An 18,122-nucleotide genomic window follows, 5' to 3' on the forward strand; every position below is an offset into this window, starting at 1 on the left:
GGGTTATACTCTGCAGACCATTTGATTACACTGACTACTACTACTTCTTAAAGGGATAGTTCACCCAAAAATGAAAATTTTATGTTTATCTGCTTACCCCCAGAGCATCCAAGATGTAGGTGACTTTGTTTCTTCAGTAGAACACAAATGAGGATTTTTAACTCCAACCGCTGCCGTCTGTCAGTGGTATAATGCAAGTCAGCGGGAACTTCTACTATAAGAGTAATTAAAACTTGCATAGACAAGTCCAAATTAAACCCTGCTTATCGTGACGACACATTGATGTCCTAAGACACGAAATGATCGGTTTGTGCGAGAAACCGAACAGTATTTATATCATTTTTTAACTCTAATACACCACTATGTCCGACTGCATTCAGCACTCGTTAGTAAGGTCTGATCGCGCTCTGACAGCGGCAGTGATGTCTCGCGCATATACTTCAATGAGAGCAAGACATCACTGCCGCTGTCAGAGCGCGATCAGACCTTACTAACGAGTGCTGAATGCGGTTGGACATAGTGGTGTATTAGAGTTAAAAAATGATATAAATACTGTTCGGTTTCTCGCACAAACCGATCGTTTTGTGTCTTAGGACATCAATGTGTCGTCACGAGCCGCAGGGTTTAATTTGGAACTTCGGCATAGTAGAAGTTCCCGCTGACTTGCATTATACCACTGACAGACGGCAGCGGTTGGAGTTAAAAATCATCATTTGTGTTCTACTGAAGAAACAAAGTCACCTACATCTTGAATGCTCTGGGGGTAAGCAGATAAACATCAAATTTTCATTTTTGGGTGAACTATCCCTTTAACTCTACTGCTTCTTAAATGAGAAATCTTGCTCGTTAAGCAAATCAGCAGAGGTGAGGCTAAGAAGACTTCTGTTGGTGATTCCTTTTGGGTCATAAGTGTTAAAGTGCATTAGACGCACTGTCCCGTCCCCCACCTCCCCTCACCACGAGACATTCAGATCCATTACCCTCGCTGACCCAGATGTGGTGTTTCTTATCAAATGCCCCCTGTGTCCCTTCACAAAAGTGTCTCTCTTTCTCTGTCCGTGGGGCTGACGAATGGGGCGTGAGGTTAAATCAGATTTACAGCGAGGTACAGCCACACAGAGCTCTTTCTGCTTAATTCAATTTGCTCAAAATTGAATTGGGACTGAGATGCATGGCTTTCTATGTGCCTATGTGTGTCTCTGTTGCCTGCCACCCCTCCTTCAAGCCAATGGACAAACAGTGCCCAGGTCTTAGATGATGGCACCACCGAAGAGCAAGCAGAGCAATCAGCCTCATTTTACACCATTTTCCATGCACATTTCTCACATAGCTGAAACCTTCCCAGACAGCACCGACACTGTTGTCCAGTCAAAGTCATCATTGTTTCTCCTCAAATGGACCCTTCCTAAGCATCACTGTTACTATTGCTCATACGTAGGGTTAGAAATATGAACACAGCCCTAACACTAAGCATTAAGCTTTGCCAATAAGCATGTTTGTGCTGTAGACATGAATCATTTCATAGTGGTTGTTTTAGAAAAAAGCAAAACAACTAGAAGTAGGGGGAAAATAATATGTATTTCAAAATATAAGCATTTTACTTCATGATACTGTAAAAATATTGCGATGATAAGAAATAATTATAATAATAATAATAATAAATATAGCTGCAAGCAGCAATTAAGGGGCCAAGCACAACAGAAGTAAACAAGGAAGCTAGCAGCAGACCAACAATGTCATAATGGACTATGATAGCAACTGAGACAAAGACACTGCATGTCAATTTTGAAGTCAATCAGACCAACAGTACTGTAGTTAGAGCCAATTTCATATTTTGTTCAGTTATAAGTGACACTCCTACAGATTTTTTTGTGTGTGTGTGTCCTCAGAGTGCCCCCATACATAAGCATGTCAAATTTAATGAAAATATCAAATTTCATTTAGGAGTTATAGACATATGTATGAATGCATAAAAAATGACCCACACCTGCATTTTTTTTTTTTTTTGCCAATTACTATGGAAGATATTAGCGAAAGTTGTTTAAACACTAAATCACAATGTTTCACAAACCAAAAGGCGGAACCTAGCATGTTTGGTATCTTTGGACTCGGCGAGGATTTAGGAATCTAAGGAGATCCCTCAGGACTCCCATGAAAATAAGTCAACCAAATCCAAAGATATAAGCATGTGAATATTTGATTTTACCACTAGGTGGCGCTGGCTCAAAACTTCTCAGACTCCTTTAGGGCATTGTAACGATATGCTAAATGTGTTCATAAAATACAGCATTTTACTACAAAATTAAAAATGGCCAACACCAAATTGGATATCATTCGACTCGGCATGGCGCCCCGAATCTAACGAGATTTGATTTTTGGGCAAACTGTTCAGAAGTTATAAGCAAAAATAACCTTTTTTTTTTGTATCTCCGGACCAGTAGGTGGCACTACGCTGAAATGCAGCATGTAGCCTCAGATCATGCTTGTGATGACATGTACCAAGTTTGGTCTGAATATGATAAAGCGTTGCGGAGATGCGTTACTCTTATTGTCCCAATCGCTACGTAAAATTCGTTTGTGCGTTATTCGAGAACGGTTTGGCGTATCGACTTGAATTAGCTTTTTGTTGGCATGGTCTAAAGATGAAATGGATCAATTTTTTGTAATGAAAATCGGAGCAATGGCCTTTGAGAAGTTCGAAAAAGTAGGTTTTTCAAAGAATTCAAAATGGCGGAAAAATTTTCATAACAGAAAATGAATGAAAATGAATTTTGTTGTTTCAAAAGTTATTAGCACAAACATAAGTGCAACTTTGGACAGTTGGTGGCGCTAGAGGTATTGAGACTCCAAATTTCCTATGGTGACAGTTCAGACTGGCCTCTATCTGTGCCAAATTTCACAACTTTTCCTCCAAGCAGTTCTATGGGCTGCCATAGACTTCCAGAATGGAAGAAGAAGAAATGGAAAAATAGTAATAATAAGAACACCAACGGATACAATACTTTGATGCTTGGCCCCTAATAATAATAATAATAATAATAATAATAATAATAAATATACATTTCGTTGTGTTTATATTGTATTTTAAATTAAAACATAAATTAATAAACATTTTAATAACATTTTTCAGTTTAATATTTTACTGCTAGAGGGAAAGCACCCTAAGAGAGCAGTTGTGTAAAATAAAGCTCCATGTATTAGATTCTTTTTTTCATGTAGTATTGTTTCGTTTATTGATGCTTTGCCATCTCGCTTCTCTCATTAAAGTCTCAAATCTGTGGTTTGAGCGTGAAGTACTCAGATCAGCACAGCTGGGGGCAGAAACATGGGGACGATGTGCTGCCACATCCAGCAAAACGCTCATAAGAGTCTCCTGCTGTGAGGGCAATTACAGAACACGGACCTCCTGTAGCTCCTGTTACTGTCAGTTTAACAACTATTACTAGTTTCGCTGGCCTGCTGTAAAAGAGGCTTGAATTATGTTTGCTTTTTCTCGCTTGGTTCCCGCAGGATTCGGCACATATCCGTTACGTGGAGGGAGGGGCCACATCTCAAGCGTTCCAGTTCTTCGTGCCCATTGGAGGAGGAGGAGGGCTTCACCTGCCTTCCTCCATGTTCATTCGGCAGCCCAAGGACACACGAGCTTCTCCAGACCTCTCCGCAGATGAACAGCTGGCCTGTCGCTGGAGGAAGGTGAGAAATAGAAGCAGTTTAACACAGATGCTAAAGTGTATTTTTCACCGGAGTTCATTGCGCATATTTTTTTATGTCACAGTGCCACCTACTTTTTGACTCCTTGCAAGACCTGGTGGATCATGTCAATGACTTCCATGTGAAGCCTGAGAAGGATTCTGGGTACTGTTGCCACTGGGAGGGGTGTGCACGCAAAGGACGGGGATTCAACGCCAGGTGTGTTTACTGCATCCAGCTCTTAAAGACAGATTTAGCTTTACCCTAAATATAATAGGAATCAAATTTTAATTCCGTAATTGATAGTATTATCACAGTATAAATACATTTAAATGAAACATTAAGACATGCTTCGTTGTTCCTAATGACAATCATATTTACATTTTAAACACCAAATTTGCCTTTCAAATTAAAAGATCACAAAGTAACCATGAATATTTAAGAAACTAAAAAGAATCATCCATATTTAAACTAAATTAACATTTAAATATACACAAATAAAGAATTTAATAAAAATTATTTGCAAATAAAAGAAAGTCAAATGGTCACTATAAAAAAAGGGCGGTTTAAATAACTGTTTAAATCACTGTTTGGTGCTCCCTTGGTAGTTGGTGCCTATGCAGGCTGAATACTCTTCATATAGGGACTGGCCAACATGCACCATACACTGCAAAAAAGTCATATTCTTAATGAATATTTTTCGTCCTTTTCAGTTTTAAAATACCATATAAGCCAGTTTTAGGTTCCTTGGAATGGAAAATGTTGCAACTGCAGCCACTTTTAAGTTTTATATAACACGTACATTTAAGTCTAATGTCTGCCTCATTAGGTACAAGATGCTGATCCACATCCGCACTCACACCAATGAAAAACCTCACCGTTGTCCCACCTGCAACAAGAGCTTCTCCCGACTGGAGAACCTCAAGATTCACAACCGCTCACACACAGGTCAGTACCAAGTAAAGGCATGGCTTGTAGGAGTGTAACGGTACACAGAAGTCACGATTCGGTTTTGGAGTCACGGTTCGGTTTTGGGGTCACGGTTCGGTACAATAGGAAAAATGGTCATGCTTCAGTTTAGGGTCCAATTCTCACTATTAACTAACTAGTATTAACTATGACTTTTGCCTCAATAAACCCCTAATTACTTCTCATTAATAGTAAGATTTAAGTTTAGGTTTTGGGTAGGATTAAGGGATGTAGAATATAGTCATGCAGAATATGGGCATTAATATCTGCTTTATAAGTACTAATAAACAGCCAATATCATAGTAATATGCATGCTAATAAGCAACTAGTTAATAGTGAGAATTTGACCCTAAACTAAAGTGTTACTGGGCAAAAGAACAAATTTAATATTTTACTTTGAACAGACAGTATTGCAAATCACAGTTTGTTCCATCTAGTGGCATTTAGTCCCCTAGTTGGTACAGTATAGCCTCCTATAGGGTATTAAGCAGTAAGCAGTAAAGAGTATGCACTCTTACATAGGTCATATTTTTTGGCAGGGCTGTTAAAAAACAAAAGGTATGTGGTCACAATCAGCTACAAAACTGAAAAGCATCTTGTGTTATAAAAGTACAAAATAAATAGAATAATGAAAAATAAAACTTGTGAATTAGGAGTGTTACAATTTGCTCCACTTAAAATATATTTAAACATTCAAAGTTCAAGCCCAACCCTTGTGCAGTTGAGTGCGCAAGCCTTTCAAAGTATTCTGCTTTTTCCACGAGTGCAGAAGGATGCATTCAATGTGTGCGCACTACCTAGTGGACTTTGTTTTCAAGCATTCAAATCATTCGCGTATGCACGGTTCTTCTTCTGCTCTTTTACCTGTTGTGGCAGTTAGCAAACATTGTTGTATAACCGTACACATAAACCAAACCGTGACTTCCGTACCGTATGGTTCAGGACAGTTACATGTACTGTTACACCCCTAATGGATAGATACATGAAAACTGCATGACCTGGCTAACTTGGTGCTTGTATTTCAGGAGAGAAGCCCTACATCTGTCCTTACGAGGGCTGCAACAAGCGCTACTCCAATTCCAGTGACCGGTTCAAACACACACGCACACACTATGTGGACAAGCCCTACTACTGCAAGATGGTGGGCTGCTTGAAACGCTACACGGACCCCAGCTCCTTGAGGAAGCATATCAAGGCTCATGGGCACTTCGTAGCCCAGGATCAGGGAGGTCCGGGTGGAGTGGGCTCCTTGATGAAGCCAGGGCAGATCCCTGGGGCGGGGAAAGAGTCTGAGCTGACTTATGTCAGTGGGGCCCACATCATTATTCCTGGTGCTGCCGCTGCTCTTTTGGGTGGTCACAGTCTGCAGGGTCTTGGAGGCTCCCTCCCCTTGTCCCCCCTCAGTCCCCGCCCCTTGGACTTGAGCACGCTGGGCTGCCCAAGCTCCCCTCCAGCTGGGCTTGGGGGGACGCCCATTTTGTCCTTCAGCGGTTCGCCACTTGGTCTGGCCAAGTCACCCTTGCTGTCTCATACCTTCTCATCTTCCACGCTGGGGTTGCCCATGGTGCCCATTTTGGGCTCGGAGCGCAGGGACCATGGCAAGGGAAAGGCCAGGGGTGAGGAAGGCGAGGACGAGATCCATGGTGGCGTGCTCAACCTGTCTACGGGAGCATCCCATGACCCTCTGTCTTGGGTTGTCATCCCCTCTGGCCAGGTGGTGCTGAAGCCAGCTGTGGTCAACTGAGCACCACATTCCAGAAGAACGGCAAAGGGTGGGGGTAGAAAAGGGGTCAGAGTTCAGAGACAAGCCTGTGGGGGGTTTTCACAAAGCAAATTTAGTTCTGCTCAGAGGTGACGCCCTCTTCTCCAACTTTTAGTGCTACTTCAGTTCTAATTTCTACCTTTCAGACAGACACTGCTACCTGTTTCTTGTGGTAATAACGATATCTTTAAACTAAATTAACATAACATTTCAGAAAGTGGCCAAACATTCCACTCCATTCCATTTCATTTCTGGCTCATCTTATTACCAGGGGTATCCAATCCTGCTTCTGGAGGGCCACCTTCCTGGAGAGTTTAGCTCCAACCTGCTCCAACACACTTGCTTAGAAGTTTTGAGTAATCCTGAAGACCTAGATTATCTGTTTAATTATGGTTGGGTCTAAATCAGGGGTGGGCAACTATGACCCTCAAGGTTCACTGTCCTGCAGAGTTAGTTCCAACCCTAACCAAACACATCTGAACAAACTAATTTAAAAAAGACAGGTGAGTTTGATCAGGGTTGGAGCTAATCTCTGCAAGACAGTGGACCTCAAGGGCCAAAGTTGCCCATCCTTGGTCTCCAAACTGTTGTCCTGCAGTATTTAGCTCCAACCAACTCCAACACACCTGCTTGAAAGTTTCTTGTATGCCTAGACAGACCTTGATTAGCTGGTTCATATGTGTTTAATTGGAGTTGGAGCTGAACTTCGTAGGACAGTGGCCCTCCAGGGCAGTTTGGAGACCTCTTGTCTAAACTCTGCAGGAAGGTGGCCCTCCAGAAGCAGGATTGGACACCCCAAGTCTTGTACACATTGTTTTCCTTTTAATGAGAGCACTGATCTAAACAGCAGACTTGGGAATCTGTGCCCTTGCTTCAAGAGACAATTTCTGTGTATTTATGCGTAAGAGAAACTTTTGGACGACAGTGTACACAACACACTAAAGACACAAATGTATGCTATTATTATTAACAAACCAACTTTCAAGCCATTCCGTGCATTAAGAAAAGACCTCTAAGCTCAGCAAGCTAGAGATCTTGGAGGCTAAACTCGCATGGGTTTGGTTAGGTTTGCAAAGGGGTGTTGAGGGCATAGGTCAGACAAGAGCAGCTTGTTTACTTGCCGACAATCAGCATCTGTTGTACCCAATCCTTCTCCTGGAATGCCACTTTTCTGCAGAGTTTAACTCCAACACACCAGGCTGGAAGTTCTAGTTATCCTGAAAACATTGAGTAGCTGGTTCAGGTGTGTTAATTAGCGCTAGAGCTAAACTCTCCAGCAAGGTGGCCCTCTAGGAGCAGATTTGTACCCTCCTGCTTCAGACTGTCCCACGTCCCACCTCAGTCATTAGGCACCCTCTGCATCCCATGCAAGTGAACTTCCTTAGCTCAATGCTACTGCAAGCTATATGACGAACCTTGCATTTGCTGCTAGCTGTGTCACTGCATTGTAAGCATACATCTTTGAATAAAAATAGACAAAGTATGAACGACAATCTGTCCTCTGAGGAGGAGGAAATAGAAAACTTTGACTAGCTCTATTGTGTTGAATAAGAGATTTAGAGACACAAGGCTCAGACTGACTGAGTTTTAAGTCATACAAGGGCACAAACTCACCCAGCAGTTATGCTAACACCCCATAGAACATGGCATTGTTGTAAATAGTGCCATCTTCTGGCCATCAGTTGTACTGCACACTACTTGCTGAACCAAGGGCCAGATTTAACAGTATTATCCTGCTTTTAAGTATAATAGAATGGCAGGGTAAAACGAAGGACTTTGGCTGATGCAGAATAGTGGAATGCAATACACCAGTTTGGGTGTATCACAACAGTTAAGGGCCTCCAAAACTTGGCTTTCACAGTTTGCCCCATAATAATTATGCTAAAAATCTGAACGTATACCTAGAGATTGAAGTAGGGACTTAATGATAAAGCGCAGAAAACACTATTCAGGTGGCCAAAAGATAGCATTTTTATTTAAGACCCTTTCATTATGACCCACATCAACTTTCTTCAATGAATCAAACGCTGTTGTGCAAGTTTTAGGTCAAGTTTTAGGGTAACTCCTGACGTCATGTTGCACACATGGTCCAAGTACTAAAAATGTAACATTTGACCCAGTTGCATGATGTATGATGTGGTACAACATAATAATTGAAAATCAAAACTTTAAACTGATTCTGTGCAAAACTAGATACATCAAGTTGTACATCTTTAAGGTATGACATTCAGAAAATAACCATCATATGTGAGATATTCATATTCAATATGAATTAATAAATAGCAAAATCAACCTTCCGTGACGCTATCTGTAACATCACAGCAGTATATGCTTGTTTTGAGAGGTGCATTGAAGTCCTGAAGTGGGTCAAGTGAGAGAGACTTAAAGGGTTAGTTCACCCAAAAATGAAAATAATGTCATTTATTACTCACCCTTATGTTGTTCTACACCCGAAAGACCTTCGTTCATCTTCGGAACACCAATTTAGATATTTTTTATGAAATCCGATGGCTCAGTGAGGCCTCTATTGCCAACAATGTCACTGAACCTCTCAAGATCCAGAAAGGTACTATTGACGTATTTAAAACAGTTCATGTGAGTACAGTGTTTCTACCTTAATATTATAAAGCGACAAGAATAAATAACGCCTTTTCAATAATATCTAGTGATGGGTGATTTCAAAACACTGTTTTGAAGCTTTACGAATCTTTTGTTTCGAATCAGTGGTTCGGAGCACGAAAGTCACGTGATTTCAGTAAACGAGGCTTCGTTTAGACAATCTGAACCACTGATTCGAAACAAAAGATTCGTAAAGCTTCGAGGGAGTGTTTTGAAATCGGCCGTCACCAGATATTGTTGAAAAGTCCTGTAGTTTTTTTTGCACACAAAAAGTATACTCGCCGCTTTATTATATTAAGGTAGTCACATTAACTGTTTTAAATATGTCTTTAGTACCGTTCTTGATCTTTAGAGGTTTAGTGACATTGCTGGCAATAGAGGCCTCACTGAGCCATCGGATTTCATCAAAAAATATCTTTATTTATGTTCTGACGATGAACGAAGGTCTTACGGGTGTGGAACAACATGAGGGTGAGTAATTAATGACAGAATTTTCATTTTTGGGTGAACTAACCCTTTAATACAGTCATTGTCATCCTCCATTGATGATCAACCTGTTGCAATCAAGACCTCATTCAGGTTAAGATAACATTCTTGATTAAGACCTCTCTCCTGAACTCAGGCACATAACAGTCTGTCTTCTCTGTAACAGAGATGACATATTTAGAGCATCCTTCAATAATGCCCATTATCCCCCTCATCGATTGCCAGAAGAAAAAAAAATCAGTTTTAGAGAACAAACGAATGTAATGTAAAAACATTCCGACTGAAATAATCACACTTCCTTAAAGCATGTACCCCACCCTCCTCTCCAAACCATTTTTACACTCAGTCTTATTACATCATTATTTTGTTTTATTGTTTGTGGAAACTATACAATTAATGCTGTTTTGTTTTACTGACTTTTTTTTTTTTTTTGGACGTGACATTTCCTGATGTTGAAGTTGCTTTATTTCTTCGTTTCTGCTATCGCTACTCTGTGTTCAGCTTTTTCCAGCTGATGAATCAAGAGGAACAAGGGAGAAATGACAGGAGGAGGTGAACTATAATATTGCAGGAAGGGTTTGAGTCAAAACCCCTCACATTTAGCCCATAATCATACCATGACGTTTGAGGTGTACATACATCTGTCCCGTATATGGGACGTTCAACCAATCAACGTGTTTGTAATGTGATGTCCAACTGAACCTGACCTGAAAAGAGAACTGAAAAGCAGAGCAATTACTGAGCTAAAGAAAAGAGAAATGCACAGAGCAAGACAACAAAGCTCTGGTGCTTCCTCAGTCCCCGCAACAAAAAAGTCACCAGTGTTTCCATGTCCTGATCGTGCGCCAAGCTTCGAAACTAGGCCACTTTGCAGAGCTTTGATATGTTGAAAGATGTTGATATGGAATGACATGTATATAAACCCTTGCATCTTTCCAACAAGATGTAAATCTCTTTGTCCACCTTCTCCCTCTCCTCATGTTGTTGGCTGGAGAGAGCTGATACTGACACAGACCTATTAAGGTCTACATCATTGTTCAATATCAGATAAGCTGTTTGAACCTTTAACCCTTTGAGCACTCTGGAGACGGCCGCAGGGTTTCTCACAGGAGACTCCAAAGGCCTTCATTAAATGATGGTGCGTTCCCGATGACTCCGAATTTACTGCAACTATATGTGAGAGACTTAAGCAATACATTTTATGGCAGGGATAAAGTCATAGCTAGATATTCAAATTTAAATATTAAATGCAGTAAAACAATAAATATATACACGGTACATAAATTAAGCACCATGTTAAAATAAGTTTAACAAAAAATCAGCTCACACTAAAAGTAAAGAAGTTTGTCTGTTCCTAAAATAAACTAATAATAGGACACAATTCTTGAAGTGACACAGAGATGCACAAAGGGTTAACAAAAAGACTATGGCCTGGAAAGGCCAGTATCCATTTTAATTTTTTTCCTTTTTGCACATTTTTGAGATATTTTAATATCAGTATTTTAATTTTTCCAAGTGCCTTTTATTATAGTTGAAATGTAGATGTAATACAGTATATGAAAATAAATATATATATAAATAAATAAATATATATTTTTCCCAGCATCATGTTCTGAAGCTGAACATGCAGAATTTTAGAGCTGTAAAAGTCTCCAGTTGGTACAACATAGGTGTGTGTGCTCCTGTTTTAGAGGAATTTTATTACGATATTGATAAGGATGTCAATGAAAATAAAAGAAACAAATGTTTAATAAATTTGCATTTGATATATATATATATATATACACATTGCGTTTTGCTGTGTCTTTTTTTGCTGAATGTTTGGGGCATTCATGTACAGTGGACTGAAATGTTTACAGTGTTTACTCAGTGTCTTTGCTCGTGACGGATGAGATGCTGAACTATTTTTCTTGGCTCTTGGCTCCCTGTTTGAATGATCAAAATATACACAGTGTTTATGAGGATTCCAATATATATATATATATATATATATATATATATATATATATATATATATATATATATATATATATATATATATATATATATATATATATATGACATTTTAAATACAACAAATGTAGCTTTTATTATATTATTGCATTAATATTTAATTATTAAATATATTTTTAATGCAATTACAGTAATATATGTCAATCAAACAGGAATAATCATCTAACTTTAATCATTAAACCCCCAAATTTCATTAATCACTCAAATGGCAACACATGTTGTATATTGCTTCACACTGACAGTATTTATGGTGAGACTCTTACAATAGTCCTGCTTAAATTAAAGACAAACGCATAAAGAATTTTTAAAGGAATGATCTGGATTAAAAAAAAACTCCATCTGCTGCACACTCACTGCTGATTACCACAGTCAAGCATCATCGCTCAGACTGAAGTATTTACAGTAACAGCTGAAGTCTATGGCTGAGACATTACACTGAGAAAAATAATTAACATACTGTTTCATAAGTACAGCCACAAGACTTAAACATCATACAGTATGCGTATAAAATCGCTTACTAACCTTGCCTGGCCAATCTTTCATAGCTGGGAACAGATGGACACAGGATACAAGGACATTTTACTGAAGAAAAATCCACTCAATAAATTATTTCAGTCTCATACAATAAGTTAATTCACCCAGAACTGATTTTAAATCCAAAATGTTTTGACCTGTAGACTTTGTTTTTGTTTTACAGCAAACATGACTTTTTTTCTGTTTTTACAGTGTTAAAAGACCTTCTGTGGTAATCGACATCAAGCCAGAAAGAATCCAGATCATTCCTTTGACCATGAACAGATGGATGAATACATACTTTTATTCAGCAAGGATGCATTAAATTGATCAAAAGTGACAGTAAAGACATTTATAATGTTAGAAAACATTTCTGTCTTAAATAAATACTGTTCTTTTGAACTTTCTATTCATCAAAGAATGCTGAAAAAAAGTCATTTTCCACAAAAATATGAAGCAGCAGAACTGTTTTTAACATTGATAATAATAATAAATGTTTCTTGAGCATCAAATCATCATATTAGAGTGATTTCTGAAGGATCATGTGACACTGAAGACTGGAGTAATGATGCTGAAAATTCAGCTTTGATCACAAGAATACATTAAAATATATATATTTTTTTTATTGTAGATACTAATATTACTGTTTTTACTGTATTTTTGATCAAATAAATGCATCCTTGGTGAGCAGAAGACACTTCTTTCAAAAACAGAAAATCTTTCCGACTTTTGAACGGTAGTGTACATTTTTAAATATGTTATAAAGTTCCATGAGCTCCTGGATGAAGTTCAACAAATCCCTGATCCATAAAACATTCTAGAACTCAAGAACTTTCAAGATACATTTCCTTCATTCTGTCACATAATGTCCAGAAAATACTCATCCATTTTGATGGAAAGACTGACATTTCAATGTAGAAAAAGAACAGGCTTTATTGGGGGTCTGGGTCATAATTACAGTGGGAGGACGTGAGGACGGAGATCATGTCTGCTGCTGTTGCTCTGGTGGTTTCGTGTGGTGCTGCTGTTGAATACTGAGCTCTTCATCCAGACGCTCTTTCGCCCGCACCACCTACAAGAGTCCAAACACAAATATGTGGTTATGGATTTACTGCTAATTGATTTACAGGCTGGTTTTTATTAAACTGCTGATTCTAAACATCAGTAAGGACAGACTTTACCTTCTTTATAGCTTTGAGAATCGTCTAAGGGTACTAGAAACTAAAAAGTTTGCGTTTTTTGTGTACAGATGACAATGTTATGAAAATGATCCCCTTCACACGGATCCTGGTAAACTACTAAATCAATTAAAGTAATTGTATTATTCATGCCAGGCCAGTAGATGGCGATGTCATGTGAATGACGTCACCATTTTCACAAACTCACATTTTTGTAGTTTACATGGTATCAAGACAATAATGATATAATTTTCAAAAACATCTTTGAAACCCGTTTTCAAAAGTTTGCGTTTTCAGGTCCCCAAAATGCCATTGTCATGTTGTAAATGAACAGAGAAAAAAAAGCATAAAAAGTTTTCCGTTTTTAGTTGAAAATGTTGTAGTGTAAACAACCCCTTGGATTCTTTCAAAATTCAATTGCCTTTATTTCTTTAAATTCAATTTTGCTAAAAGACTTTCTATCTTTTGGTGCATGTTTGTGAGAAAGACCATAAATAAATGCAGTTTATTGAATCTAACTGACTTCTCTTTATATCTCAAGTGTTCCTAAATGTCTCTTGAATTTTTGATAGATGCAGCCTGTCCATGTTGGCAGAGGTCTTATTTCACTAGCTTCGACCAAGTGACAGTTAAAGGGATAGTTCACCCAAAAATGAAAATGTGATGTTTATCTGCTTACCCCCAGGGCATCCAAGATGTAGGTGACTTTGTTTCTTCAGTAGAACACAAATGATGATTTTTAACTCCAACCGTTGCAGTCTGTCAGTCATATAATGTGCGTTAATGGGAACTCTATCAATAAGAGTCAAAAAAACATGCACAGACAAATCCAAATTAAACCCTGCGGCTCGTGACGACACACTGATATCCTAAGACACGAAACGATCGGTTTGTGCGAGAAACCGAACAGTATTTATATCATTTTTCACCTCTAAAACACCACTATGTCCAACTGCGTTCAGCATCCGGTTAGTGAGGTCAAAAAACGTGCTCTGATGACGGAAGTGATGTCTCTCGCGCTTTGCTTCAATGGGTGCAAGCGATCACTGCCATTGTCAGAGCGCGATCAGACCTCACTAACAGAGCGCTGAACGCATTTGGACATAGTGGTGTTTTAGAGGTGAAAAATTATATAAATACTGTTCGGTTTCTCGCACAAACTGATCGTTTCGTGTCTTAGGACATCAACGTGTCGTCACGAGCCGCAGGGTTTCATTTGGATTTGTCTGTGCATGTTTTTTTGACTCTTACTGATAGAGTTCCCATAGGTTGTTTGCACATGACGTCACAGCAGCAGCGCGAATGAGTCTGGAGGGCAGGGAGTGATGTTTCTATATAGGAATCCTATCAAAAACTCAAAATTCGCATGTTTTGCGTCGTTTATGGTTGCTCAAAACAATAAAATCGAGAACCCAGAAGGTGTTTATATAGTTTACATAACTTATACCGTTTTTTATAACTTATTTCGTTTTTTAATTTTAAAAGTTGTCGCCTTTTATGCGTTTTGCGTCTGCTGATACTTAAATGAATATGGATACCTGCTTACCTTTTTGACTTGGTTAAATATTCACATTCATGCTATCGTTTGCAGGGAGGAGAAGATATTTTATCCTATTTAATTATAATTTAGTATTTTCACTTCAGTTTTGTAGTATTCTGTTCACAATGTTGATCTGGTTACCATGAGAATAGTGTCATGAGCTGCTGCTTCAGCCATCGTATGGTAGAAAATGTCCAAATAAAATAAATGTTTAACAAGCTGACAGAAGTCGATCCATTTATTTGTTGGAAGCGTGTAAACGTAACTAGTTTAAATGTTGTTTTTGTAAATATTCACTTTCCCATATGACCACGGAGGAGAATCGGAGGGTCACGTTCAGGACACAGACATGCTGTATTTTTGTATTTATTTCAACAAATGACAACCAAAATCAAACTCATAGAAGCTCGTGAACAGTTTTGAAGTGGCTGTGTGCAAGTTATAATCATTCACAAGTGAGTGAGTCATACTCTAAAACATAATGTTAATTATTACACAAAAACCAAATACAAAACTCAGCAAAGTATGTGATTATTTTGAGTGAAAGGCAGTGGGTTTATTTAGTGACATTATTACATTTGCTAGTCGTCTTCCCTCACCTTCTCAACTAAGGCGAAAATTGTATTAGGCTACCGTCCTTTTTTTCCACGAACGATATCGTGAGTTCCTATTACAATTCTCGATTCAGCATAAATGACCTACAATGGCGACATTTTTCACAATCACAACAGAAAATCAAAATACTGCTCTAACTTCACTAGTAGAAAGAAATATAAACAATACCGATATAAACGATATAAACAAACCCAGACTAGAACTGAACACGGCGTGAGGGCAGCTTCACATCCTCTATATCTGCCTCCTCAATGGCAGGACAGTCTTTTAATTCAGCGGAAAAGTCGCTCCTCTTCATAGCATAAGGATGGCGTCCAACATATGTTGTGATTTTCTGTTTATACCTTTTATAAACCAGTACAGAAAGGACTTTTCTTATCTCTTCCATTCTAATTTTCACTGCTTGCCCTCCACCGGCATTTCGCGCGTTACCAGAACCACGTGATTGCAAACAACCTATTGACGCACATTATATGACTGACAGACCGCAATGGTTAGAGTTAAAAATCCTCATTTGTGTTCTACTGAAGAAACAAAGTCACCTACATCTTGGATGCCCTGGGGGTAAGCAGATAAACATCACATTTTCATTTTTGGGTGAACTATCCCTTTAAAACTGCACAAAATACCATAAAATACACATGTAGGTAGTATTGTCAAAAGTACTGACCACAATACCAAGTCAGTACTGAAATGTTAAAAAATGTGATGCTCTGGGTGCTGTTGAGCAGATTCTTAAACACCTCTGATTGGCCATTGTGTTCACAAGCTCAACAGATATGTCTGTGATTGGCTAAAATGATCAACGCTTCAAAAACATGTTGTAAATAGTCATCATTGACGCTCTTCACTGAGCGCTGACACAGATGCACACGATAGGCGTCACTAATAGACGCCTGTTTTCAAACTCTCCTGCTTTCAAATTCACTTCCTTAGCTTTTTAAACGCTCCTGTGCGTTGATCATTGTAGCCAATCGGAGACATATCTGTTGAGCTCGTGAACACAATGGCCAATCAGAGGCGTTTACCAATCCACTCAACAGCGCTCAAAGCGTCACATTTTTAAAATTTCAGTACCGACTTGGTATCGCGGTCAGTACTTTTGACAACACTACATGTAGGTTAGTTGTATTTTAATCTAATAATTTGCATTTGATCTGATAGCTAAAGATCTATAAGCTCCCAACATAAAGGTCATGGGATCAAAAGCCATGAGTGACCCTGAACCAAGAGTTTCTCTGACCACTACCCTGCTTTATCACTATTGCGACTCAATAGATGTTAACAAAGAAATCTACAAACATGTCTGGGGAAAAACATTGATTGTTTGCCTCATTGCTTACCTTTGACTGAAGATAGAAAGAACCGCCAACAGCTTTGTCATTGACTTTAAATAAATGCTCATAATTCTGAAAAGAAAATGAAACCATATCAAATTAAAACATATTTCATTACAGAATGCTGTAATAAGTGTGTCATGTGTGCTGATCTGGTTTATGATGAAACAGCTTCTTCTTACCTTCTGGATCTCCTCCGGTGTTAATGTGGTGATGTTCAGAATCTGCTGGGCTTCTTGTAAACTCATTCCTGTGAAGCTCGACGCAGCCGCAGAATGTCTGCCCGCTTGACCCCGCGCCTCCGCAGCCGCCTGACTGGCTGCATTCACATTCACACAAGATACTACAGTTATATTTCACTTCTGTTCCTTACATTGGTGATTACTAAGTCATGCCATCAGTCATGTTAAAGGGTTAGTTCACCCAAAAAAAAAATGAAAATTCTGTCATTTATTACTCACCCTCAGGCCGTTCCACACCCGTAAGACCTTCATTAATCTTCGGAACACAAATTAAGATATTTTAGTTGAAATCCGATGGCTCAGTGAGGCCTGTATAGGGAGCAATGACATTTCCTCTCTCAAGATCCATTAATGTACTAAAAACATATGTAAATCAGTTCATGTGAGTACAGTGGTTCATATTAATATTATAAAGCGACAAGAATATTTTTGGTGCGCCAAAAAAACAAAATAACTTAAATAGTGATGGCCGATTTCAAAACACGGCTTCAGGAAGCTTCGGAGCATAATGAATCAGTGTATCGAATCAGCGGTTCGGAGCGCCAAAGTCACGTGATTTCAGCAGTTTGGATTTTTTACGCATCTGAATCATGATTCGATACGCTGATTCATAATGCTCCGAAGCTTCATGAAGCAGTGTTTTGAAATCGGCCATCACTATATAAGTTATTTTGTTTTTTTGCCGCACCAAAAATATTCTCGTCACATTATAATATTAATATTGAACCACTGTACTCACATGAATTGATTTAAATATGTTTTTTGTACATTAATGGATCTTGACAGAGGAAGTGACATTACTCCCTATGGAGGCCTCACTGAGCCATCGGATTTCAACTAAAATATCTTAATTTGTGTTCTGAAGATTAATGAAGGTCTTACGGGTGTGGAACGACATGAGGGTGAGTAATAAATGACAGAATTTTCATTTTTTTGGGTGAACTAACCCTTTAACATGACTGATGAGTAATAAATGACAGAATTTTTAGGTGAATTAACCCTTTAAGACAATTTAATATTGGGACAATGCAATGCTGGCATATCTTCAACCACCCAAAAATTAAAATTGTCATCATTTATTCATCCTGAAGTTGTTTCCAACCTGTATAAGGTTGAACACAAAAGAAGATATTTTGAAGAATGTCTGTAACCATTGAC

The 18,122-nt window shown here is 38.7% G+C and overlaps 2 protein-coding genes across 4 annotated transcripts in view; one reads left to right on the forward strand and one right to left on the reverse strand.

Annotated features, from left to right (window-relative positions):
• Positions 1-7,904, forward strand: part of glis2b (GLIS family zinc finger 2b) — a 54,400-nt gene extending 46,496 nt beyond the window's left edge. For both annotated transcript variants that reach the window (XM_048181217.1, XM_048181226.1), the window contains exons 4-7: positions 3,511-3,693; positions 3,776-3,909; positions 4,520-4,638; positions 5,685-7,904. In XM_048181217.1, the coding sequence (XP_048037174.1) occupies positions 3,511-3,693; positions 3,776-3,909; positions 4,520-4,638; positions 5,685-6,403 (1,155 nt within the window). In that variant the 3' untranslated portion in view covers positions 6,404-7,904. The remainder of the gene's footprint in view (positions 1-3,510; positions 3,694-3,775; positions 3,910-4,519; positions 4,639-5,684) is intronic.
• Positions 7,905-12,965: 5,061 nt separating this feature from the next.
• Positions 12,966-18,122, reverse strand: part of coro7 (coronin 7) — a 187,274-nt gene continuing 182,117 nt past the window's right edge. For both annotated transcript variants that reach the window (XM_048181256.1, XM_048181249.1), the window contains 3 exons: positions 16,905-17,041; positions 16,729-16,794; positions 12,966-13,124 (listed from right to left, as the gene is read on the reverse strand). In XM_048181256.1, coding sequence (XP_048037213.1) covers positions 13,035-13,124; positions 16,729-16,794; positions 16,905-17,041 — 293 coding nt within the window. In that variant the 3' untranslated portion in view covers positions 12,966-13,034. The remainder of the gene's footprint in view (positions 13,125-16,728; positions 16,795-16,904; positions 17,042-18,122) is intronic.

Source organism: Megalobrama amblycephala, linkage group LG1 (assembly GCF_018812025.1).
Source record: "Megalobrama amblycephala isolate DHTTF-2021 linkage group LG1, ASM1881202v1, whole genome shotgun sequence".
NCBI classification, from domain to species: Eukaryota; Metazoa; Chordata; class Actinopteri; order Cypriniformes; family Xenocyprididae; genus Megalobrama; species Megalobrama amblycephala.